Source organism: Chanodichthys erythropterus, chromosome 10 (assembly GCF_024489055.1).
Source record: "Chanodichthys erythropterus isolate Z2021 chromosome 10, ASM2448905v1, whole genome shotgun sequence".
Lineage (NCBI taxonomy): Eukaryota > Metazoa > Chordata > Actinopteri > Cypriniformes > Xenocyprididae > Chanodichthys > Chanodichthys erythropterus.
This window is the reverse complement of record NC_090230.1, coordinates 5,925,398-5,953,010: the sequence shown is the minus strand read 5'-3', so window position 1 is coordinate 5,953,010 and position 27,613 is coordinate 5,925,398. Positions and strand designations below refer to the sequence as shown.

At 37.5% G+C, this 27,613-nt stretch overlaps 1 protein-coding gene across 11 annotated transcripts in view; it reads left to right on the top strand.

Moving 5' to 3' along the window:
• Nucleotides 1-21,189, top strand: part of dag1 (dystroglycan 1) — a 36,525-nt gene extending 15,336 nt beyond the window's left edge. For 7 of the 11 annotated variants that reach the window (XM_067395877.1, XM_067395879.1, XM_067395882.1 and 4 more), the window contains 2 exons: nucleotides 7,598-8,127; nucleotides 14,522-21,189. In XM_067395877.1, the coding sequence (XP_067251978.1) occupies nucleotides 7,798-8,127; nucleotides 14,522-16,804 (2,613 nt within the window). In that variant the 5' untranslated portion in view covers nucleotides 7,598-7,797 and the 3' untranslated portion in view covers nucleotides 16,805-21,189. Of the gene's footprint in view, nucleotides 1-174; nucleotides 267-7,597; nucleotides 8,128-14,521 lie in introns of all 11 variants that reach the window. The other 4 variants (XM_067395873.1, XM_067395876.1, XM_067395878.1 and 1 more) reach the window with 2 other exon arrangements.
• The last annotated feature ends 6,424 nt before the right edge of the window (nucleotides 21,190-27,613 follow it).

Genomic DNA, 27,613 nt, shown 5'->3' with positions numbered 1-27,613 from the left:
CTCTTCTTCAAAATGACTGACTGGATCACCCGAGGACAAATCATTTCATTAATCAAATTAATCAGACAACTCTAGGGCTGGACAATTAATCGAAAGCGAAATTCAGAACCTCTAACTGACGTAATTTTCCCATGTTGTTTTTTTTAATCCTGTTAATACTTTCCCCCTTAAAAGCATACTACGGCGTGTGTAGCCACGTGACTCCGCCCCGTCCAATCAACACGCAGGTGAAAACCAAGTCAACACACAGAGATGGCACGTGTGCGGTGAGCTTTGCTGCTTCACTAAACTTTGTCAGTTGTATGTTTTAAGGCTTGCCAGTTTGGACATTCAAGCGATTTTAGACCATCAGATGTTGTATTATTGCAACATCTGATGGTCAACTGCATTGTGGCACTAACACTCATACAAACAGTAGCTGCACAAAACGTGAAGATCGTGCGAACGCAGAAACTAGTTGTCAGCGCTGTCCTGTGATTTATCACTAAAGTAGCTTAGAAACTCAACTTATTATAGCATATATTTTTCTGCTTTTTTGAAGTAACTATTTACAACCCACAGCTTCACAATTAATAGAGAGACAGTATGACTAATTCCCACACGCTATCGCTCTAATTACTGGTACTGTACTAATTTATCTTTATCTGATTTACAACAAGCAAAAATCTGTAAGAAATGTTACGAAACAGATGAAATAACTGCTGAAAGTGAGCTATGATGTCAGATCACTCTTTCAAGTTTGTAAGTACAGCTTTATGCTGAAAATACATTATCCTGTTACCTACAAATTCTGAGGATTTTACAAGTATGACCTTTTTTTTGTTATCTCGTAATTTTGTTGTTTTCAGATAATTACAGGCAACGAAGGAAGCTTTAAAATGGAGCACAGTCAGACAAGCCTACTGCCATCTGAGAGAAATAGCTGACGACTGACTTTACCGAGTTTTAATCAAAGTGAACATGCGTTCCTTCTCGTTTGGGAAAGCTGCGCAATTCCCTAAATTGTTTCTCGCGATTCATTTTAGCTTGTCATCAAATTAAAAATGCGTTAGAGAGGTGTATAGCACCACTACCCTGGCTTTTTTTTTTTCCTTTTTTTTCACATCTTAAGCACAGAGGCATCAAATGCTGCTTTCCATGCAAGATACAAGCAGAGAAATCAAGTTATGTCATTCCTGCATGCCACTATTATGCGATAGCTTTGTTTTCACAGCTTCTAATGCGTTCACTGTTTATTAACATAAGAGAATGTGGGGGTGTACATAACTGCAACATAATCAATTTAAGAGCATGGTTTTTAAAAACATATTTTGCAGTGGCCTACAGGTGGGCGTATAAACTCGAGATAGTCACTGTAATAAGCCGGAGGCACTAAGGACTCCCATTGTTGTAGGCATGCATGTGTGGTCAATATGTCTTCCACACCCTTTTCTCAAGTATCGGGATGCTGACAGGTCGTCCGGTTCATGTTTGATCTATAAGCATGGACCTATGTTTTTGCGAGAGGCACATTCCTTTATAAAGGACCCTGGGTATGATGGTCTGTCCCCAGCTGCAGTAGGCCTGCTGATGGCTTTTTATACGTTCTGTTTCACTCTGTTGTTTTAATATGGATTAACCCCATACTGCTCTTTCCTGTTGTGGACCACAAAGGCTCACCCAGACTCACTCATACATCTCATAAATTGAATTGTTAAGGGACATAACATGGCTGCTGTTCTTGGCGTGCCTACACACTAGCGTTTACTCTGCATTAGAGAACGCAAATTCACTGATTTCGATTTCGGGATGGCGAGTCACAAGGGCAGTGACAATGAAAAATGAAATGCCTGCATGAAACTGGTATTTGCAATTTTTTGTCCTAATTTTTTCTATTTTCTTTTCTTTTCCATCATTTTCCTACTGTCAAGGGATCAAACCCCAATTTCATGTAATATTAAAATTGTATATTTTTTTAGGTCCAGCAATTAATTAAATTATGCAGAAAAAAAATTAAATATTTCTTAAAATTGTCAGCTGTGGTTACCAGAACTTTACCGTAAAAAATATGGTAGCAACGTTTTAGATTTTATGGGACAGCACTTGGTTTACAGTTCAAAACCATAATTTAAAAATCGGTAAATTTACGGTAAAAAAAACATATTTCATTAACTGACATAATGTTAATTTACCAACCTATTGAAGTACTAATATCTGTTTTGTACCTTTGTAATACTTTTGTACCAAACACAGTGGTCAAGAGTCACATGATGAATCAAAGCTCTTCACAAGCAGCTTTTCCACCAGCTGAGAAGGACAATACTAATATATAGAAAGTGCACACAGTGTCATTCACACAATCACTAAACACCATCATGGTAACACGCATGAAATTTTAAAAATGCAATAAACATTAATTTAACAACATTAGGTGTAACATGAAACCTTAATGTATAACTGATTGGGAAAAAAAAAAAAAAAACTAAAATTTAGTAGAAGAATTGTAGGAATGTCAATTTACCATTTTTAAATTATACAATGACTTGTTATATTTCACTTCCAAAAACTGTAAATTTAACAGTATTTTACTGTTAAAATGTACCATTAGATCTATTAGTTATTCACTGTATATAGTATGTAAACTTTCTGTAAACCAATTAACTGTTTTTCACCATAGCATTTTTACAGTCTTTTACTGTTAGTCACGATCACTTTTTACAGTGAATATTTATCAGTAAAATTCCTCTGAAATTTATTGCAGATTCATACAAAATGTTTTGTATTTCTTTATCCGCTAATGACCAATTGTAGAAGTCATACATTACTGGTTTAAAGTGAGACTGACTGTCCTTTTAAATATACAGAAAGTTTTAATTGTTTCAATCAGAGTAAAATGAGGGAATGAATTATTTCTATTTATATCATTCACTGTCTTTGCTCATGTAAACTGGCCAGAGTCTGGGCTGCATTGGCGACTTTTATCCTGTTGCCAGGGTCGGCTTGGTTTTCCAGTCGTGAATGACTTCTTTAGCCAGACTCTATCTTCTTTTCCTCATGCCCTGCAGTTGCCATTAATAGAAGGCTCAGCTATGTCAGAACAGGGTGGGGAAGGAGTACAGTGCGAAGTGGAGAAGGTCAGCTTTGAGCTGACCAGGGCTTAGGCAAAAGCAAGCCTTCTGATTGGCTCCTGGAGGTTTTCCAGGGGCTGCGGACATCCAGGCTGACTGCTCACGCGTACAGCCTGCTATTGATGGCACCGTATCGGAGTCATTAATCACTGCAGTCAGTCTCTTCAGGGAGAGGCCCACTCTCCGTTACTCAATCGCCAAATGAGGAGTGTGGTTATAACCTCTGACCCTGCTGAGGGTGCATACCACACTATAATGGGAAAGAGTGAGGGTACTGCTGAGGGACTCTCCAAACTAATACTATGACACTGAGAGCATTGCAGGATTTTAATGTTTTGGCAGTACTTTTCGGTTGGTAGCTATTTTAAGTCTTGGTATCAAGTGGCTTGCCAACACCAGTGAAAAATACAGACATGCAGTATGAACTGACCTAAGTGAGCTGTTGTCGATGGCTTCTAATGTAATTTGTGATCTCTCTTTCTCTTTCTTTTCTATTCAATTCAATTCAAGCATGCTTTATTGGCATGACAAACTACATACATTTGTATTGCCAAAGCAATTGTTGCTGGGCTGCTTACAAATATGTATTAACAAAAAAAAAAAAAAAAAAAGAAGAATAGTAGTAATAATACATAAAAGTATTAAGCATGTAGTGCAAAAAAGAATTACTAATGTAAGTACGTAAACTAATAAAAAAAAGATGAGGGATTAGACAGATTTACAGAAGCAAAATGTAAATCTAAGTAATATAACAGAGTAATACGGTTTAATATAATCTATATGTGCTGGAAACATCAGATCAGGGCAGATTGAGTGTTTTCTCTTCTATGGTGACAGGTAGACACACATTGAGTAGCAAACTCACTCACTCACTCACTCATTTTTTATGAATGCTTCCTTCTCAAACCAGAAATTAATAATTAAATAAAAAAATAAAAAATAAAAAAAAGAGGGTGGCTAGTGCACACCTTTCTGCTTCCTACAATTCTGTATAACTATTTATTTGCGTTTTCGCACAAACAAGAAACTGACAACATAAATTCAAGGCAGTTTACTCTCCCTGCTTGTTCTAAAAGAAATCAAGTTTGTTTAGCTTGAATAAAATTCCTGTTTGAGATCACCTTGCCTTTGGTCACATTCTCAGTTCTCAGCTCTCAGCTTGCAGAATTTTAATAGTCGAATATTGCTTGAATTTTGTATTTTGCCAGACTCTAGTTTTAAAATTCTGAAAATAAACCTGAAATTACCTTTCTACGTCAGGTTACTGGGTTTTCAGTCATTGACTTATTTATATTGTATTCTTCAGATCTCTTGTGGTGCATTTATATTTTAGTTGAGAGCTGTGAGCATTGGTAACTGTGGTTTTTATAGCATCAACAGTAAATTCTGTATTTGTTCTGAGGGTTGGGGGAAGAAGAAGAAGAAAAAAAAAAAAAGTGTACGGACTAGTCCATACAGTTACAGATGAGTGCAGAATTGTTTTAATCAACTATGAATTTGTATTTGAGTAGATAATTTCGACTAAATTAAGGTGGTCTGTCTAAATTGATAATGTAATGAAAAAATGTGCTGTTGGATCCAACAAGGCACCTTGTCTTATTTTTCCATGTTGAAGGTCGTAAGTAAACATCTGTGACTTGCTCCAACTGGAATACGTGACTCAATGCCTTTTTATAAGCTTGTCCAATAGCATGGGCCCCTTGGGGGGGGTGATGAACAAGGGGTGTTACCATGGTACCAGGGCAAAGGGCATTCTTCCCCCTTTGCCAACTAAACTGTTGTCTGCAAACCTATTACTGCTTGCCCTCTCCCCCAACCTATATACATCCCTGTCAAATCCTAATCTCCCGGAGCGTCCAGTGGACTATTTCAGCCCTCCAACACAATGGCCCTCTGTAGTTTTGCTGGCATGTAGGGACTGGCCTTCAGGATTCAAATTTTTTTTCCCACGCATGAAATGATTTCCATTTTGTCTTTGGAACAGAATGGTCCATTTCAAAGACTTTTCTGGACTTTGACTGCTGAAAGGGTCCGAGTCTATTGCTAGTGAGTCTGGCGGCAGGGTTCCTGTGACCAATGCAGCTTCTTGTGCCGGGCTGATCAAGGGAGGAATGCTGTGATAGGCCCCTTTTTCCACCTTTTTGAGATCAGCCCGCCATTCCTGAGAGCTGAAAGGCCGTCTTTATCCGTAACCGGAGATGAGGTTTAAGTTCTTTCATGTACCTGCCAATTTCATCTGGCTCTTTGTGAATGCTCAATGGTGGGACTGTAGTGGAAAAGTGCGGAAAGCTGAAGAGGGTCATGCTACTGACTGTACCTCCAGCCATACCTTTCAGGATAAATGATGTGTGATAAGACTTGAGGCATTCTGCAGACTTCTAATCAAAGCCTTTAAAAAAAAAAAAAAAAACCCTTGTCAAAAGGTGACTGGGTTTTCAGCAAGAGTAACATGAGTTCTCATCTTTAGTCAACAATTCATGTCAAACATAGATTGACTTAAGTTTAAAACGGGAGGATTGGTGGCTTTTAAGGCACGTGTTTGGCAGGTTTTACAAACCAGCATGATGATCTGTTTTAGATATGGAATGTGATTTAGAGAGTGAGTGTTTTTTTTTTTTTTTTTTAAGAGCCTGTGGTCTGTGTAATGAGGTACATCAGCACTCATTATAGATTATCCACTGGCATAAAGACAGTTTCTATTGGAAACTAACAAGTCAGGGACTCTGGACTTCAGCGACTCTTTCCAAATGGCTCTAAACTTGAGAGCAAGCACAGATTAGAGTCAGACACTAACCCCCAATTATTATATCTGTGGTGACTTGAAATAAATGGCTTATTGAATGAATTAATCTGATTTGAAAATTTTTTTATATATGAAAATCAATGGAGAAAGCATCCCAGCAGTTTGTTGGCCATTGATGATCCTTGGCCTGCACACTGTCAAGTAAATATGAAATGTTTTGTTAAACATTCTCTGAAATTCCTGCTCATAACCTGAAAACACGCCTTATGTTCCATCTCTACATCCCAATGTTATTTCTCTCGGTAGTATCCATGTTTTTCTGTCAACCATGTGTCTTTGATTTTCATTTGCTGTCTTTTTAAACATTCAAGGACAGTGTTTTGTCGGCGTCTGGTTGAGACTGCAAAACAAACCTGACTTTGAACATGGTTGTTGATTATTTGGACTTAGTTATAGGAGTAACTTTCCTGCTGGCTTTCAGAATGAATCTCCAAAAGATAGTGAGTTGGACCTACAGTGTTGTTGTTTGGGAGTCTTCTGAAGAAGCTCCTCTCGAACCCCCACCGAACACAGGGAGTGTTAGAGAGCGTGAGAGACTGCCCCACCCCTCTCGTATCCGGTTCCCTCGTTCATAGGTTGGACATGGGGACTAGAGAGCAGTTCTCGGGGGAAATCAGCTACATTGTATGGCGCTGCTCCCTCTTCAAATGCATAAAATCTCTAGCCCACCCTGCACTAAACCCATCCCTCTTTTCACCGCAGGCTTTTTCTTCTTCCTCTCTGAATGAAAGACCTGCATGAATAACAAACCTCTAGAGTGTAGAGCTCTCCCTATGAGACAATTCAGATGGGGTGTGCATTCCTCTGAAGTATTTGAACTAGTCGGTCGCTATGGACTGACCCCCTGTCTCCGACCATTTCTTTCGATACTCATGGAGCAGGTTACTCTTCCAGTGCAGGGTGTTTTTTCAGGGACATGTTTGGTGATGAATGAGGCAGAGCGGGAATGAAAAGCACAGTGTGAGAGGAGAAAAGGGAGAGAAAGCTGTGAATGGTAATCAGATTAGTCTTGATCCACCTGTGTATGTGTGCATGTGGGTAAGCAAGGAGTGTGAAACATCAGCACTGGCAGAGACTGAAGATCTGGCTTATACCATTATCCTAAAGTGATTTACGGCACCATCATGATACATCATTTATTAGATAGCTTGGTATTTGAAATGGCTGTGATCTAACTGACTAATCAACATTTTAAAAATCAACTAGTGGATTAGTAAAGTCAACAAGTTTATCTCTTGCACATAGTTTTTTGCATCCCAACGTACTATTTTATTTTATTGTTTTGCGTCATGAGCATTTGATTTTTTTTTAAATATTTGTCAATTTAAAAATGATTGTTTAAATGGTTTAAAAAAACGTATAAGGTACAAAAATAGCTTTGACAATGCATCGCAAGTCCTCTTACTGTTTTCGTCTGCTGCATTTAGCTGTTTTCAAATGCAAGAATGTGTCTTACGTAAATGCCCCCTCAGAAACTGAGGGTCAGGTAATCCTGAAATGTAGATAGTCCGGTGAACACTGTAGCTAGTTTTGCACATCTCTAGCTTATACCAGTAACCCATTTCAGGCTATTTGTTTTTGACGACGTGATGCATTACCCTTAAGATGTGTTGGTCAGACATGCTAGTGTTGTCTTTTGCTATTGAAATGTTTGCTAATGAATTCCTCTTTCTATTTCTTAACACAGGTCTTAGAGGCAGCCCTTAACTATGGGATTTCAAAACTACTGAGGGCACTTTCACAAAAGGAGGGAAAAGAGGCGTAATCGAGAACAAAAGGAGAGGATTGAGCTTTTGAAAAGAGGATCAGTTCTTTCGGACTCTGTGGGGTGCATGCTGCCCCCTCAACTGAACGTCCTCTTTTGTGCGAGAGAAAATAAAAGCAGGCATGCGCAATAAACTGAAAAAGTTCCGGGATGGGGGACACCCCATGTTGGGGCAGAGGGACAGGACTCTTTTGGTGCTGCTGATTGCAATGGTGCTGACAGTAACGGAAGTGCAGGCTTCCTGGGATCAGAACCCCATGGAAGTTCTAGGCGACGTAAGACAACTGGAGGCGTCTATGCACTCAGCGGTGCTGTCGGACCTACATGAGGCAGAAGCAGCAGTCGTGTCTGTGTCTCAGCCCAGTGGCTTCCCAGACTCCTCGGCGGTGGTGGGCAGGGTGTTCCAAATGCGGGTGCCCATCAAAGCAAAGGACTCCAGGGGCATAGTAAAGGTGAGAGGCTGTTCCTTCAAAGTGCATGGCATTCTTCAAAATGTGTTGCAAATGTATGCAAACAAATTTGTCCTCTGGTGCTCAGCGGATCGTCCCTGGTATATCAGATAGCGCCACATCAACACTCCCCAGCCAGTGTACTCAGTCAGTGCAAAAGACGTGACTTTGCCCCAAGCACTACTCAAATCTTATTCTACGCTTTCCTTATGACTGATGGACCATAAAATGTGTTGGTCCCTGTAATAACGCAATACTACTTGCAAACACGTGGTCTGCATGCTTGATGGCATAGAGCTCTCTGAGAACTGCGAGCATGGGGCACTTTACATTTAGATCAACACCATAAACAAATCTGTTTGTTTACCAAATTTTTGTGAGGGCATGGCATTTATTTTCAGCTTACAATTGGTTATTTTGTTACAATTGGTTATTTTGTTACAGTTGGTGCTACAATTTTTATTTATTTTTTTATATATAAACGAAGGATGCACTGATACCACTTTTTCCAAAACAAGTCCGATATGAATACTTTCATTGCCTGTATATTCATTGTATTTGTAATTTTTTTTTTTTTTTTTTAAATGCAGGGTAGAGAAACCAAAAGAATATGAATCAAATTAGTTTGCTTAATTTGTTTAGCAAATAGATTTACTTCAGTTATTTTCACGCCTAATTATGCCTGTTGAAGTGTATTGTATGAGCTTATGTTACTTTCACTGTTCATTCTATTGCTCTGTCATATTTTCTTTCATTTAATAGCACATTGAATATTTAGAGCTTCTCCAGCAGGGCTTAGCGCTAAGAATATTTTTTCTACTGGCCCTTTTTGGATACCAGTGAAATATCACAATTTTCAGGTACAGAAATTGAATAAAGTTATCAAATGTCAAATAACACAGCATAGTCTTAACTTTAATAATGATTAATAATCTATTAATCATTAAAGTTACAAAAGTCATTCAGTCAAGACCAGTCATTATACATAAATCATGTAACTGCTCATTTTTTTACTTACGTATACAATTTAGTTTTAATCCAAATGACGCATACTGAGTGTGCTGTAGCAACCAAGAGCATGCAGCAGAAGTGTGCTCTCTCTTTACCATCAGTTGACGTTAATAATATGCTCCTCATTTTATTTTCTTTGCTATTAAATTATCCGACCGAACCACAAACTTTCCAATGATGTCTATTAAAAAAAAGGGATGCACTCAATCCACTCCACGTGATTCATTTATTAACTCGCGAACAGCATGCTATGAGTGAATATTTAATTTTTTTAATATTCTGTACACTGTACACATGCCGGGTGGTATCGTTTCTTGTATCGGAGCATCCCTCGTATAAACCCCAACAAGGTCTTCTGTCAGCTAGCATTTCTTGTTTTCTGAAAACCAAGCAATGCGCTAATGGTACAAACACAATGCAGCCCTGACCAGGCATCTTTTGTTGACCACCCAACAGTTGATGAGATATTTTTAACCAACCAGTCCATGTCAACTGTTGTTAAAAGCTTGACCCCTGTCTGAATCTGTTCATTGTGTTTCTCTGTCTCGTCTAAATGTTGGGCGGCTCTCCCAGGCCTTCTGTGTAATCCTACATTCACTGGATCATTTCTGCCCTGTCAAGCGCATTTTTTAAGTTGAAACCACAAACCCCTTTGTGCACTTTCGGAAAATCTGTCTTGACAGCTGTGCCAAAGAATCTAACGCCCAACAGTTAAAGCTGCCTACAGCTGTTCCCTTCCATAGCCATTCAGACCTGTCCAAACTAATAGCCTACAATGAACTTCCCCTTTCATTCCTTAACAGCATTTAGCATCAGCTTTGCAAACTATAAATAATTTTGAAGTCTCAAAAAAATAGAGAGCCAGGACAAAAATGAATTACAACTATAGAGCAGTGTTTTACTACTTGGTCGCTGAAATGGTAGAGTGTTAAAGATTGTTTTATATATATATAATATTGCAGTAGGTCTTTGCTGTTAATTCTATAGTATCTGAAGTCAGTCACGTCCAAAGCCCTCTGTTCACACCAGACCCATCAGCATGATTTCCACGAAATACTTGGACCCTCAGATATTCATAAATAACCTACTGTGCAAAAGATCCTTTTGAAGTTACTGACCTAGTTCATGCTTTTACATTTCTAGCCTCCATTTTATCAAAAAGGAACCAAGGGGATATGCTTAAAAGAGAGAAGAGCCAAGCTCATCTTAAAAAAAATCCCTTTGTCCTGTTTTGAACATAAATAAAAAAAAAAAGCACACAGCTCTAGTCTTAAATGCCAAAGCCAATTGACGAATGCTCAATCGTCTCGATAAATAGAAGCAGATGTTTTAGTTGCTGCTAATGTTGTTTCTTTTTGAATGAAAGAAACGGCAAGCTTCTCTCTCCCTTGTCTTTTCATTTCTCTGAATTCCTCTCCTCCTGATCCTTCACTCTCGTCCGTGATGGCAGGATTCTTCGTATTCTCCCCAGCCCCTCCCTTTTTCAGCACAAAGACTGGCACTGAAACCTAATTAGCCTCAGCAGTGAGGCAGTGGAAAAGTTGTATTCCTGCAGCTGATAATAAAATGCCTTTGGAAATATGAGTCACTTTATGTTGACTGGGAGATGTATGTAACTCAAGATCACTCCATTTAGGGCTTGTGGATGCTTATTCACATTTATTTGTTATGATACTGTCTGCATAGCAACCAGCTTTTGCGGTGCCAGTGTCATTGCAGGCTAGAATTACTCTGCCACACCACTGCCCCTTCACAGTCTTTATGCAGTCTTGACAAGTCTTTCGTTTTCAGTAAAAAAAAGGTCCTATAATTCCTCATTTTAGGTGGGTTTGAAAACAAAGGGAGCAAAACACAGCCCTCGGCTTGTTTGAATGAATCGACAGAGGAACCTGTCATGCGGTTCCTGTTATGTCCACTAGAGGGCAGTTAGGGGTTGACTAGTTAAGTGTCCTTGACTGTTCTCCTTGTGATTGTTTCAGGAAATGGAGCTCTGTGGATTTATACCATAAATAAGCCCCTCTTTTAGTATTTATCTCTCTTTATTCAGGTCCTTATTTTGCAGAAGCCCTGGTGGGTCCTATCAAATAGGTCCTATGTTGAATTCAAATGTCGAGTTACTGCATATGCCCATCTGTCCGCCACAAATGACACGGCCCAAGGAGCTGTAATTTTCCCTCTTTCATAACATGACAGTGTTTCGATACCGATCCATGTTAAAGAATACTGCTTGCCATTCATGAGTTTTATCTTCACTGCCTTTTTTTTTTTCTTTCTTTTTTTTTTCCTCTGCACATCTACTGTTTCTTCCTTTGTTCATGGTTGTTCTGCAGCATGGATCAAAAGCTGACATTCCCTCCTCACTGAATAGCAATTTAAAGTTTTGTCATAAACAAACAGCAGGTCTCCCGGTGAGCCTTTATTCTGTTACCTTTTCTTTCCCTGTCTGAAAAATGTCAGCAAACAGAATCGGCACTCATTTGATAGCTTTCATTTACCTAGATGAAGGTAGAAGAAATGGACTGCCATTGGCAACTTGAAGACCGTTTTGATTTCTGCTACACGGGCAGCTCGGTCGCACATTTTGCAAATCCTTCTCTCTAGTGACCTGAGCCCACCCCACATTTCATTTGTAATTTTCGGCAGAAAAATGGGTCATGTTCCACAGTCCGCTGAAAAAGGCCTGCCATTTTCCCTAGGTAAAAGTGGGTTATTTTCAAAGATCAGTCTGTCGTCATTCTGTCTCAAAATTAGGAGTGCAAGTGCTTCGAAAATGTTTTTTTTTTTTTTTATTATTATTATTATTATTATTTAAAGAAGCATGTGTAAATGTATTCAGAGACCAAGATGAGTAGAGTTGCATGAATTTTTAACCAAAGAAAATGGGTTAGTCATTTCTTGTAAACATCATCTTGGCCAAACTAAAGGGCTCTTCAAATGTTTCAAGCCGGTTCCCCCATTGCCGCCTTTGTCTCCGTTTCTCTCTCTAATATCACAAAGACATGCCTGAGCCTACTCCTTCAGAACTATGAATCTTATCTTTTCAGCTGTCTTCATATCCCAACAATGGGATCTATTCTTCTTGCAGACTCCCCCACAAGCATGCTCTAACAATGAGCAGCTTTATTCGACCCACAACGAAGGGAGTTTCGATTCATCCATGTAATTCCTTCATTTCAGGTGGAAAAAGTATATTCTTCTCATTAGGTCTTTTAAAATTATAATATTATAACCTTATCACTGAGGTAAAATTCATGTAAAATTTTGTCATAAATTTCTCACTGTCATGTTTTTCTGCACCTTCTTGACTTTCCCTCTCCTGTGGAGCATAACAGGTTTAATAAAATGCTAAAAACTGACAGTCGCCATTCACATTCCTTGTATGGAAAAAGATTGAGTGAAACTGAGGCTGTCGTACTGCTTAACATGACCGTTAAGGTTTGAAACAACATGAGGGTGAGTAAATGATGACAGTTTTCATTTTTAGATACCCTGTTGGTCCATTGGTTTTGAGGCCCTGGAATCTGTAGAAGGAATATTTTCTTTCCCATTCTTCATGTGCCATTCAGAAGCATCCCAGCAGGCTTGCCGCAGCAATTGAAATATGAAAGAAAAAAACAACTCCCTAATATTCTTGTTGTTGACATTCTCTCTGCACTCATTTCTGCCTTTCCTTGCTTTCTTCACTTAAGTCAAGAGAAACATGCCTTTGGCAGAAGTTATACTGTCTTTAGTGTGGGTTGCATGAATCATCACTATGGAAACTATGTGGTTCCCTAAATGTCAGTGTGTGTGGCAGTGGCTGTGTGTGTTGCCACTGATGCTCTAGTTTCAGAAGTCGGCGTTGAAGACTTGCCTTAACCTTCCATTTTATTCTAAACCAATGTCTGAAAAGGCACAAAGTAGATGCATGCCATCTGTACCATATGTTTCATTGCAGGAATGCTATCAATTTGACTAAACAGAATAAGTAAGGTATTTTTTGTCAATGCTGTATATCTATTAGATGTTGCTGGTTGCTTGGTTTTCACAGATAATGATGATAATGATAATTTTCACCAAATAATGAGGTGAAAAGTAAATATAGATGCAGTGGCATTGCCGAATCAATTCTCTAATTGAAGGATAATTCCACAATTGATCGTAGTTTGACACATTCTGTAATTGATAGCTATGGCCCATTTCTGTGTTTTAAAGGAACAGTTCACCCAAAAATAAAAACTCTGCCATTATTTACTCATTTATGTCATTCCAGTTCTGTTTGACATGCATTCATGGAATACAAAAGATGTTCAGCAGAATGTTCACACCACACTTTTCCATCAAGACTGAAAAAAAAAAAAAACATAGTCCAAACAAGTTATACGATATTAGTATGATAACTAAGTTGTCATTTCACTTTATTGTTTTTTGGCCCCTCATAAGGTGTCATAATTAAAAATATGCGGAAGCGAATATGATTTGAGAGCTGCTACTGTGTAAATTATGATAATTGTAATTTTTGTATGTTAACCCTTTAAGCCCTCAAAATGCCACTGTTCTTTGCAAGCTAAGTACCATTTGAAGTGCAGCAGTGTTGATGTTTCAAGCACACTATCAATCAACAAGACTATAGATCAGCCTATAATTAGACTCCCACCTGAATTATTAATGTCTCTAAGCGATCACATAGGTTCACAACTCGCATACATGCTTTGACTGGTTGATAAGAATATTCAAAAGCGGGACTGCAAAAGTCAGAGAGGGGTGTGGTTTTGGTGGATTTGTCTAAACCTTTTTTGTGTCTAAACCTCAATTGGAGAAAAAAAAGAAAGAAGGATACCATTGCTCCCTTAGTGACTGTTATGTTCTGGTTTGAGTTTTAATGACCCAACCCATGAGCACTGGCTCTACATAATGTATGAACCAGGATGTATTAACAATCAAATTAAGGGGCTGGAAGCACAGGGTGTATTTTTGAATTTGCAAAGAGACTTATGTTAATGGATCATCGCAATGCCATTGATTCATTATTGGTTATTTTTGACTGAGAGCTCATTGAATGGCTCTCCAGCTGGTGGAGAATCTCATGCCGCAGGGAGCTCTATCCCACTCTGAGAGCACTCATTCATTAGTCTTCACTCCTCCTGTCTTACTGAATTTGAAGATACTGAATCTGTGCTCACAACTAGGAAGGATTGAATACAAAAACTAAAAATTATGTGTCATTTGAGAAAGACAACTTCGATTTATGTGATTAGTCACATTATAAAGTGGGATTTACTTTGAGGTTTTACATGTTTTACTTGGCAGTGCATATCTGGCATCACTGTAAGCTCATTTGTCTTGTTAAATTTCAGATGCGAGTCATTCAGTTGCAGTAATCGTTATTTCTCTCCCCATTTTACAGATCACAGAAGCAAGCAAGGATGTGCTCCCAGCATGGTTGCATTGGGATGCAGAGATTGGCACACTTCAAGGCCTTCCTCTTGAGACTGACAAGGGCGTTCACTACATATCTGTTTCTGTTTCCAATGAGAGCCAAGTCTCCCAAAGCCCAGATGTGTTCTCCATTGAGGTGCACCCAGAGGAGCATGCTGATACAGACCCTTTTCAGCTTGCAATCCAGCAATCGGCCAGCAATGTTGTCCAACCTTTCATCTGTGGCAATGAGGAGCCCGTTACTGTGCTTACGGTCATTCTGGATGCTGACCTTACAAAGATGAGCTCAAAGCAGAGGGTGGAACTACTTGCAAACATGAAAAAGTTCTCTGGCATGGGGCTTCAGCACATGAAGATTTTGCCTGTGGTCAACAACCGTTTGTTTGACATGTCTGCTTTCATGGCAGGACCGGGAAATGCCAAGAAGGTGGTTGAAAATGGAGCCCTTTTGTCCTGGAAACTTGGCTGCAGTCTGGATCAAAGCAGCATTCCTGATATTAGTAGTGTTCAGGTTCCGGCAAAAGAGGGGACCATGTCTGCACAGTTGGGGTATCCAGTCGTTGGATGGCATATCGCTAACAAAAAGCCCCATATACCCAAAAGGGTACGAAGGCAGCTCAACAACACCCCCACTCCCATTCCCTCATTACTCCCCCCAACAGCTTACCCTGAGCCCCCCATCCGTATCGTTCCTACACCAACCTCTCCTTCTATTGCTCCTACCTCAGACAGTTCTGCCCCACCTGTTCGTGGTCCTGTGCCACTTCCTGTGAAACCTACCATTCGAAACAAAGATCCTATTGCCTACACTCCAACCTTGGGCCCCCCTCAGCCAACACGTGTAATGGAGACCACCAGCACTATCGGCATCCAGCCCACCATGACCAGGCCTGTATATGTTGGAACCTCTGTGACCCCAGCAACACCCACCACCAGGAGACCGACAAGAAGACCTGGAAAGAAAACCAAGACAACACCAATACCAAAAGAACCCAAGTCCACCACAGCCAAGCCACCAAGACGCACCACTCCATCGGTTATTGTAATTGATGGCAATATAAAACCTCAGCTGCGTAACCCAATCGATCAGGTGAACGCCTACGTTGGCACCTACTTTGAGGTGAAGGTTCCATCTGATACATTTTTCGACAAAGAGGATGGAACTACAGATAAGTTAAGGCTCACCTTGCGCAAGGGCAATGATGTGGTTGGGGATGATTCCTGGATACAGTTCAATAGCACAAGCCAGTTGCTGTATGGATTACCAGACCAGGAGCATGAAGGGAAACATGAGTATTTCATGCAAGCGACTGACAAAGGAGGTCTCTATGCAGTAGATGCCTTTGAGGTCCGTGTCAATCGATGGGGAACCAGTGTTAAGCCACCAGTGTTGTTTACTGCCGTATTTGACGGGGATGCACGTACAGTTACCAATGACATTCACAAGAAGATCCTTCTTGTCAAGAAACTGGCCCAATCTTTCGGTGATCGTAACAGCAGCACTGTTACGCTAAAGAACATCACCAAGGGCTCCATCATAGTGGAATGGACCAACAACAGCCTTCAGCAAAACCCCTGCCCAAAAGAGCAAATACAGTTTTTGAGCAGAAGAATCTCTGATCTTGAGGGTAGACCCTCTTTACAATTTAATAATATCATGGCACCAGACTTCGTGGCATCAAATATCACTGTCAGAGGCACAGGAAGCTGCCGTAACTTCATGTTTGTACCTTTAGGTGAGATCCCAGATCCGACCCAATCTCCTGTTACTCCTGCTGTGGGTGCGGGAAGACAGAGCACTGATGATGTTTATCTTCACACCGTCATACCAGCAGTGGTGGTTGCAGCTATTTTGCTGATTGCTGGAATCATTGCCATGATTTGCTATCGCAAGAAGCGCAAAGGCAAGCTCACCATCGAAGATCAAGCAACTTTCATCAAGAAAGGAGTGCCCATTATTTTTGCGGATGAGCTTGATGACTCTAAGCCACCCCCATCTTCCAGCATGCCCCTTATCCTTCAAGAGGAAAAGCCTCCGCTTCCTCCACCAGAGTATCCCAACATGGCTAGTCCAGAGACAACACCTCTGAACCAGGACCTTTTGGGAGAGTACATACCTCTACATGATGAGGATCCTAATGCCCCTCCCTACCAGCCACCACCACCCTTCTCTGTCCCAATGGAGGGGAAAGGATCCCGCCCTAAGAACATGACCCCGTACAGATCTCCTCCCCCTTACGTGCCACCCTAATGTTTGCTGATACCTCCGGAGCAGGAGGATGGGGAACTTTTTTAGTTCCACACCAGTGTGTTGTCTCTTTGCATTATGGGATTTTTAGAAGGGGGGCACTGCAAATTGGGGTTTTGGGTTTGAATGTGATGGGATGTTTTTTTGTTAAACAGGACTCTTAAGGAGATGTGGGAGGGTGGGGTGAGTGGATAGTCTGCAAAGGACAGCAAGAACAACCTCAGCCTCTGACTACTCTGGTTATTGCTAAACTGTTGGGGATGTACCCTCCAGTCCTGGCGCTTTTGTGTCTAGATGGGCTTTATTATTATAAACTAATTATTGGTTTTGTTTTGTTTTTTTTTATTTTATTTTTATTTTTTTTTATTTTTTCCTTTTTGACTCAGAATCAAACTCCTTGCCTAACAGCACTCTTTCTATCTTCTGAATTCGTTAATCTTGAATAATATAAGCGGACAATAAAGCTGACTGCAGGTGCAAAAGGTTTCATAGAGAAATTCAATAACAGAAGGGGAATAAAAGAATGGCCTTGAGAGACTTGGACAGCCATGCAGACAGTTTTGTGGGATGTCGATTCATTATGGTTTTGCCTTTTAACACAAAATTAAACTGTTTATATTGTTATTCACATGTCTAGTTAAATCACTACAAGAGGTAGCCAAAATGAAAGATTTGTTTAATCCACTGTATATTTGAAAGTTATGCTAGAACATCTTTAATTTTTATTATATATATTTTTATTACTTTTTTAAAGTATCACACTGAGAACACTATTTTCCACCCCTAAATTCTGGAGAGAGAGAAAAAAAAAGCTAAAAAATAAATAAATAAATAAATCACTGAGTGAACATATCGCAGAGTGTGTTCTGACTTGAGATATGTGCTATAGTTTCTTGCCAGACATGTGAAACTTTTGGAGGAGGTAATCTCATGAGTGAGTCGTCTATGCAGATTCTGCCTATGACCTGGTAGGCTGAAACCCAGTATTGATCTCACTTAATCATATTTCCCATAGGTCATTAAGAAATCTTGTGATTTAATTGGATATACAGGTTGACGGGGTCTTCGCATCCTTAATTCTCTTATAAAACAGCAGGAACAATATTCAGCACCCTCAAGTCAAAACCACCAATATACTGTTTCACCAGTTAAACTCAAGCTACTGACAGTCATTGAGACAGATTGCTCAATTTCAAAGACTTGATTTAATCAGAACAAGCTCTGGTTTCAGATGATTTGTAGTTTCTTTGTTTCTTTTTCTTTTATTTTTATGTTATGTTATTTTTAAAAATATATATATATATTTCAGTGATGATTATGGAGTATATGCCTTGGATCTACTCAAAATAATTCTAAATAAAGACTGAAGATTTTGATAATGGTGACCCATCCTCTACACGACAGCATTGTTTATTAAATGTCATGTCATAATTATATATATTTGCAGTTGAATGCCATATTTTGCCTTGGTGGTATCGCAGCAAGTGTCTTCTGTACATAATATTCTGCCTGTGGATATAACTGTATTTATAGTCCAAACGTGTGTAAATCAGATATGGTTTAAAAAAAAAAAAAAAAAAAAGAAATAGAGAAAAAAATATTACCGTTTGTTTTAGATGAGGGGTGATTATTTTTTATATATATAGTGATGGTTATTAAAAAGTCTTTGCGCAAGACCTGGAATAGGAGTGAAAAGAACTGATTTCATTTACAAAATCATCAAAAAAAACCTAGGGAAAAAAAAGAGAAAATCATGATCTAATTTTTTATAAAGTTTTTGATACAGCCTCAAATTGTTTATTAAGAAGAATCAATATATAGTGTACTGCAATTTGTAAATCTTTAGTCTTGGTAATTGATTCATTATATAGCTTTTCCTCATGGGTCTTTTTTAGGTGGTTCTCTTTAAGTTTGCTTTAAATTTATTTAACAAAATAGAAAAGGTGGACTGTGTTGTCAGGAAAAATGTTGCCCTTTGTAATAGATTTTTTTTTTTTTTTTTTTTTTTTCTGATTTGTTTTACGCTCATTTGTTTTGAGGTTTGATTTCAAAAGTGACATTTGCAATAATAAAGGTGTGGCATAGTCACGGCTGCAGTATGAGTAGTCTGCAAGATATGTGTGATACCTCCTCAAATCTGACAGCCCAAGATTACTAAATTGTTTTGCCAAGTTGGGTTTATGTATGGATGGGGTGTAATCATAACTTTTTTTTTTTTTTTTTTTATGCTTCCATTAAGCCTTTATAGATTTTTTTTCAGTAAACCAAAATCCATTGAGGTTTGATTTGAGGTTTCTTTCGTACATACCAGCAGTTTGAAGGTGGAAATGTTGGTCTTGCAAAGATACAGTAGGATAGTAGGATTAAGGTACAAAAGCATTGAAACATTGAAACATTGAAACACGTCATCTTGGTGCGGCATTGACAAACTGCAAAAATATATATATATTTTTTCTTTTTTCTCAAAGAAGCAAATTTGTGTATTATTTTGTTAGATTAGTATTTGAAACTAAAATTTGAACAATTTGTCAGTAAGGTAAGAAAAAGGCTATTATCGTACACAATTTTGCTTCTTGAGTAAATATATCTTTCCTTTTTACAGGAATACAAAATCAGCAAGGAAACAGATTCTTTTTTCAATGTTATAATACATTATTTACAGTATACATTTATGTAGCAATGAATCTGTTGCAGTAAAGCTACTGCTTTCTCATTAGCACAACTCTGAATAAATATTTTAGTTGGAAAAACCAAAGATGCAGATTACAAAATGGATGTTTGCTAATGTCTGCTGCTTTAGTTAATATTGTTGTCTTTTCATTGATTGATTTTTTTTTTTTTTTTTTAACAGTTTTGAGTAAAAGGAATGATGAATACGTAAAAAAATACAATGGTTTCCCCTTTTTAAGAATGTTTGTTTTTCCTATAAAGTACAAGCTCAGTGTTCTAAGTCAATGGAGAATATGACATATCCAATATATATGGTTATTTTCACAAACATTGAGCTAAGGATGAATTTAATCTCTCACAATATTCTTTTTCTTTGCAGTCATGTCTATAGTTTTTTTTTTTTTTTTTTTTTAAATGTGAAATCAAGTCAGCCTTACATGTTTTTACAGTATTTCAGCCTGCAGAAAATATTTCATTTGCAGTTTGTTTGATTTTATAATTACTGTATGACTATAACTTTAATCCTTAAAGTGGAATATCATGCTTTTATGTTTGATATGGATTATACAAGAGGGGGAAATGGTCAGTATGTTTTGTGTATATGAGTTTTGTTTCTTTTCATTTCTAACATTTTGTCCAAGTTTTATCAATGTTTCAAAGTGTGCAAGCTGTATTGCAAAGAGAAGCCGAGTTGACAAAAGATTGACGTTGAACATTTAAGCAATTCGTTTCTAAAGGTGCTGAGGTTGACCTTGGGGGCCAGGTGTAACAAATGACAGTGATGTGTTAAATGAGACACCTTTTGAGATCTGACAATACACAGATTCTGTGAAGTGCAACCTAGTAATGAATTCTACACCAACATAAAACACACTTTATTCATTCTCTTTCATGTTAAACAGCGTTGGTTAATTTATACCACCAAACACTGTATGTTTGAATCTTGTATTAAAAAGTGTTCTCACCGGTAATGTGTGTGGGTTCTTTGATAATTCATTGAGAGATTTGCGATGATATGCATGAGAAGTTCATGCATATCATTGCATGTAAAGTCCTTGTAACCATATCATTCATAATTTCGGGATTAAAGGAATGTTCTGGGTTCAAACAACTAAGATATATTAACAGGTTCTATGATTATTAACACTGAATATAATTTGACTTGTGGCTTAAGTTTGTTAAAATGAACAAAAATCGTAGTTGCAGTAATGCACAGTACTTACATTGGAAGGCTATATATGGAAATACAACAGTCAGGTTCCGGAAGTAAAAATGCCATTAATTTTAATGTTGTTAACCAATAGTTGTTGCTTCTGTTGAAGCCGTCAGCCCGCATTATTTCAACTTGGTCTTAAAAAAAAAAAAAAAAAAAAAACGTCTTTAGCTTTGGGAAATTGACGACAAACTACATTAACCATGATGCTGTACAGAAAATTGCACCAACCAGAAACCAACAAAACATGCCAAAAGTTATCATTAGCTCCGCCCAGTCCCATGAAGCACCTCAATGATGAGCCGCTCTCCCTATGCTCTCAAAATATTTAAATATTTGAATATATATATAATATATATATATATATATATATAATCAAAGTTTGTAAATGTGTAGTTTTAGATTTCTCCATTGTTTTTAATTTGATTATGCTGTTTGCAATTATTCATTGTAGTTCTTTGGACGGGCACTCTATTAGTGAATGGGAGCCATTTTCATGAATAGTTAAGTCACATCCATTACTGGTACTTTTTAAAATTGTTTGTACAGAAATAACCAAGTTTACAAAATGAAGTAGAAATCAATATTCTTTAAAGTAACTGGCTACATTTCACAACTCAAGATGTATTGAACATATAACATTTCTTTAATTCTGGATTCGCGTATCCGGTTTCCATTTCACATCACTTTTGGAATTTCCCAGTGTCTTTTATTTATTTATTTATTTATTTATATTTTTTATATTTATAGCATTTTTTTCAAAGGATCCTCCTCAGCAAGACCCCTCATTACCATCAAAGAACATGAACCCTCCAGCAAGTGACCTTTTGGGTAGAGCACTCTTCATAAAACCCTTTCGTTTTTGAGGATCTGAAGCATCCTCAATGGCATCACGGCCTTTAAAACCTCCTGACAGCTGGAGATCAAGAAGAGAGCCCACATTTTTCTTTTCATTTACTGCTCATCTATCACAAACAAGATTCACCTGTTCTTCGAGATAAATTATACACGCTATACCTGTTACGTTCCCTTTGTCTTAATTTAGAAAAAGGAATAAAGTAGACAAGGTGTCTCTCTTGTCAGACAAATTGAGAAGGCAAAAGATGAAAGACGGTAGATGTGTTTCCAACGCGAGTCTTACGCTTGATGAATGTGTCTTTATTTAGCTGTTTTCCCTCGCAGCCTTGAAGGAGAAACTTTGTCAATTACTTCCACATTATTTTCAGAAGATTTCAAGATGAACGAGAAAATTGCCATTGCAAGCTTTCCTAGAGATTTGCTTCCCTCACCATTGTTTGCTTTAAAAACATGTCACATTGTTTTTTTCTCATTGTATCAGAGCTGAAAAATATCCAGTTGCTGCATGTTCAGTAATTTTGGGCATTCAATTATTTTAATAATGTTCTCCCAATTCTCTGAACTGTTCAGATCACATTAGGAACAATGTTTTCTCATCTCCACATGGAATGCGATGTTAAGCCCTTGAAATTTCTAATAGGATGCAATGTAGCATTTTACAGATTGTAGTTTTAGTGCAGCGTACACATGAAGATTAAAGGCGTTTTGCCTCTAAGGATGCCTCTTGTTAAAACGTACAGATGGTTCTGTCTCCAAACTCTTGTGTTTACTTAGCCATGGGCATTAGGATGGATGAGCTTTTTACTCTCTCCAGATACTGCAATGATATCCTACAAATCAAACTAGAGATGGTCGGTTGAAGGTCTTGGTGTGTTTGTTGCTTTTCACTATTGAATTTTAAAATGTCAAAAACCGCAACAATATCCAGGGGAGCTTTACACCATGTTGTGGGCATTACTAGGCTTATTTGTGATAAATGATGTAATGATGTTTATTTGCGATAAGAAATGGTGCATTTTGTTGTTGCGGTTTAGTTGCTCCTCCTCAGAACTCTTCAAATGGATCAAGAATACGACGGTCATATTTCACCCCACAATCTGAAGAAATTAGAAGATTTGCATGACAATTACCCCTACTTCTCATTTCCATAATGCAAAAACATAAACATAATTAATTAAACATCATGGCAGTAGCCTTACTGCTGCTTTATGCAGATTAATGTACAAAAAAAGTTAGTGCAAAAATTATCGTTTCACAGTAAAGAAAATAATTGTGGGGAAAATGTCTGGACACATTATGGTAATGACAATTTTTGGGGAAAATTTGCTTAATTTCCATGAAAAAAAAAAAATGCAAATGAATGGTCCTAAAACAGGCTTCCTTTTATTTATTATTAATTTATTTGTTATAGGGTGAACTTAGCCTGCATTTTTGTTAGATTCACCCATTTACCACTATAAAAAATAAACTAAAAATAATTGACTGCCACTGTAATATTGATTTATGTTTTTTTTTTTTTGTTTGTTTGTTTGTTTGTTTTGTAGCATGATATCTATGAGTAGCCTACTCTTTGTTGTGTCATTGCATTGATCATGGGTGATATCTGATGTAAAACAAGGAAAAAATTGTCATTAACTCAAGAAATTGTTTCTGAAGAGAGACTGTTCCCATTTTAAAACCAGAACATAAATGTAGAACTTAGTAACAAATGCAGAAACAATGTTTGTTTTTCTCCACTTGTTCTCTCTTTTTTATTTGACAATATGCAGGCGCCACGCAGTAGACGGTGACAAGTCATCATCTCATATGCGTTTGATGCAGCATCGAAATGCATGTGGTTGAGAACATCAAGCAGAGCATCTAGGACTCCACGTGGCAACACAGCCAGGATTTATTCCCAAGATCTGCTTGCAACGTGCTGGAAATCTGGAATGGAGTTCCGTTGGGTCTTAGTACGACATCTGTACTGAGTGCTTCAGCAATACTGTATGTATAATATAGGAGAAGGAGAAGAGTTTGACTTTACTATGGTAAACTGTGTAGGGTACAACTGAATAAAGATTATTCCAATGGATTTGATTGTCAAAATGTTGGATGTGCAAGCTTTTAATAAATTATGTTTTATTAACAAAGTTCGAGAGGAACACATTCAAATGATCTAACTAATCATCACATCACTCCAACCAGCAGTCATCAATCAGCAATCAACATGTCTACCCAATCAGCATGAGTGGAGACCTATATATATATATATATATATATATATATATATATATATATATATATATATATATACACACACGTAGAAAAGTATACGCAGTATAAAACCACTAAACTAGTTGTTTACTGAGAGTACACTTCAATGAGTACTTTCATAAACTAAAAACAGAACATATATTAAAATAGTAAACTACTAGTATACTTGTAAGTGAACTTGTAATACAGATACAGTACAAATATGATACATTGTTGTGAACTAGTTGTGCACTTAAAGTTTACTACTGTTAAACTTAAAGCTGCTGTCCGCAGCTTTTTTTTTTTGTTCAAAATTTACAAAAATTATATAATGAGAATGTACAACATGAATTCATTTTCCAAACTGTGTTTTGTCTTACCCTGAATCATTATGGTACACTTATAATAAGTGTTTATTTTCAGACTATTTCAGACAGGACTGGAAGGACCCGCCGCAGAGTATCACAGTAACTGCGTGACTCGCCATAGTCATACACGGAGAAAAGTAGCTCCGGCTACAATGTTCTTCCACAAGATGCGTGCAGTTCTTTTATTAATCGCTAGAGGGCCAAAAATCACAGTCTACAGCTTTAAACTGGGCCAATTTAGTCCCAAGCAGTATTGGAATACTTTGAAGTACACTTACAAGTTTACTACTATTACATTGATAATGATATTAAAAATATACTTGAACATTACTTAAGTAAACTTCATAAAATTAATTTGAAGTATACTTTCTTTTTGTAAGGGTGGACGTGCCGGTTTCGGTGTCATCGGCAGCTCCTCATCTCATGTATAAAACACTAGCGATTCACAAATACTTGCTAATGCACTCGCATTCAGGTAAAGTAGCCTTGTAGACAAGTTTGGTAAGGAAGGGCAGAACAGCCACACGATGTAGTACTGCCAGTGCCCTGTAGATGGCTTATTTCTGCTTCTTTTGTAGCAGAAAGAAACTTCTGCAGAAAAAGTTAGGTGCCATGCAATATGTAATGAGTAATTGCATTGCTCATTTCAAAGAGTAAAAGTTTCTAATATTTTTGATACTCAGTAAAATTACCTTGTAGCCGAAGCTAATCAAGGTAATTTTTATTTAGCATTATTTTATGTTATAAAATTGGTTAAGTATCTTGTAAAAACTATATCTTTATCACCATGTTTATTTGGACATACTGTATAATGTATTTTTTTGTGACGTATCATTTAAAAAAAACATTTGAATATGGTAAATATTCAGTAACATGATATATATCAAACTGCTATGATATCATGTTTTTAAATTAACTGTAGTATTACCATGTTTTTATTACAAGTACCATGGTAATACCATGGTATTCTTTGAAATACCGTGTGAATGCCATCATTAATATGCTAAATATGAAAATATGGCAATGTCATTACTGTAATTTTTTTATAGTCATTTAATTTAACATAAAAAGGTTAAAAATTGTATAAAATCAACATATGGCAGAGCTCAAATGTCATTAGTTGTCAGCCCGCATATTTTATTTTTTTTTTTTCTTTTGCCTGATGCATTTTTTAGATGTACAGTTAAAAAAAAATGAATGAATAAATAAATAATACCAGATTGTTAGACCTAAAGGGACAAATCATTATGAGTCGGAAATATTCATGAAGTAAATCTATGCAAATTCTAATCAGACATGCACTGTGATGGGAGAGCTTATCTCAAGGACCACGTAGACAGAAATTACCCAAGTCTGTTGTCAATTTAGAGCAGACGTGTGAATAAAATCCACATGCGGCGCTTTAAATCAAGGCTGTTTGCTTGCTGAACACGGTCTCTGTTCGGGACCTCACCATATGAATGGGGAATGCCAGTGGTAACAGATTTAGAGTAATATTCTCTTCCATTTATCCTTTTGAAATGTGAATTCTAAAAGACGCCTGTCTTTTTTTAATCAGTAGGAACTGCTTTGACTTTCCCACTGTTACTTAAGGGGTTTTCCAGAGAAAATGAAAAAAAGCGGTTTCTCAGCATCTGATGAAAAACCTCCATTGCCTGTATGTCATCAACCTGATGGCAAATCCTAAAACGACAGGTTTCAAGGCCAGATGACACCTGGCTTTTTTTTTCTTTTTCCTATGAGGATAAGTATTCTCCAGAGGAACTCATTAAAGCAATAGGCCTGCTTCAGAATGTCCGGCTGTTTTCTTACAGGAAAATGCTACAAGCAGCATCATAAAAGTAACTCATATCATTTGAGCACTATTTTCCAGGTCTTCTGGTGCCATAAACTATAGCTTTGTGTAAGTAGAATAACAAAATTTATATCAGTATTCTCTGAAAATCATCCCAAATTGTTTGTGTACAAATACATCTCCATACTATCACAATGGACTTTTTGCCCACAAAATTTCACTAATGTGACTGTACCTTAAGTATTTTACATTTTGGCAGGGAATTTATACAATCTCAGTCATATGTTTTCGTAAAATCTACTTACGCCCCAGTGAGGGTTAGGTAGGTTTAGGGGTGGACCTTCATGCTTTGTTTTTTCCTCCAAAAAATTAAAAAATAGGGTCCCACTTTATATTAAGTGTCATTAATAACTATGTACTAACATTTAAATGAATAATTTGATACAATGCTCTTATTGTTACATACATTGTACTTGTATTTTAAAATGCCTGCATGTAATTACATCTGTAATTGATTGTAGAATTATAATGTTGACCCTTTCCTTGCACCTTATCCCACCCTTAAACCTAACTATACCACCTAACCTGTGCCTAACATTACACATATCCCACCTCAATAGCAGCAAAAGTATTTTGCAATATGACATGAACACAATAAGTACTTGGTACCTAACAATTATTTATTTTTATACAAGTATATAGTAGCTAAAGACACCTAATATAAAGTGTGACCAAATATAGATATACTTTATTGGTATTTAAATATTATAGACTAGTGTTGAACTTCATTCTTGTACATAAAGTATTTAATGAAAAGTGTCACTGTTGCATTCATGTCCAAAAATTTAATCCTAACCATATCCCTACCCCTAAACCTAACCTTACCCATGAGTTATCCCTAAAATCAGAGGGAAATGATGGGTGAATAACAATTATGTAGAAGCACCTAAACCTGGTCATTAGCCTAAACTTGACATAAACTGTCAACTTTTCCTTCCAATCTGGTTAAATCCATTTGCACACACCTATCAATACTTGCATGTCATTTGACCAATTGTGCAACGTTGCGTTTAAAAAACTCACTCACAAATGAGGTTTGTGAGGAACAGGACTTTTATTAGATCATGCATTGTTAGTAAAGTACATAACCATATGAGCCACAGGATTGTTCCCATACAATGACATGTATGGAAAACAGAAGCTCTGATATTTTGCTAGCTATCTCCTTTTGTGTCTCATAAAGGAAAGAAGATCATATTGGTTTAAAACAAGATGAGGGTGAGTAAACTCCAACAAAATCCTTATTTTGTGGTGAACTATCCCTTTAAGAATACTATTTTTAGCACAGATCAGATGTGTCGTTATACCAGAGCATAAAAAAGGTCAGCTTGGATGGACTTGAAGATAAAAGAGCAGAGGACATCAGATGAGTATGTTCCTCTCCGCTCTTGCGAGCTCATTCAGATTCGTCCTCAGTAACCCAGGTGTCCCCTCTCGTTGCGCCGTTCCAGGAATGATGAAGCACTGGGCCTCAAGAGCTCCACGCAGGCTGTTGGCACAATCTATTATGCATGATGAGATTTGGCCTCTCTCGATCTCTCTCCCTCCCTTCCTCTCTTGTTGGCCAGCTAGCTAAAACTCATTACTTTGTACTTGTTGAGTGGAAGCCGTTA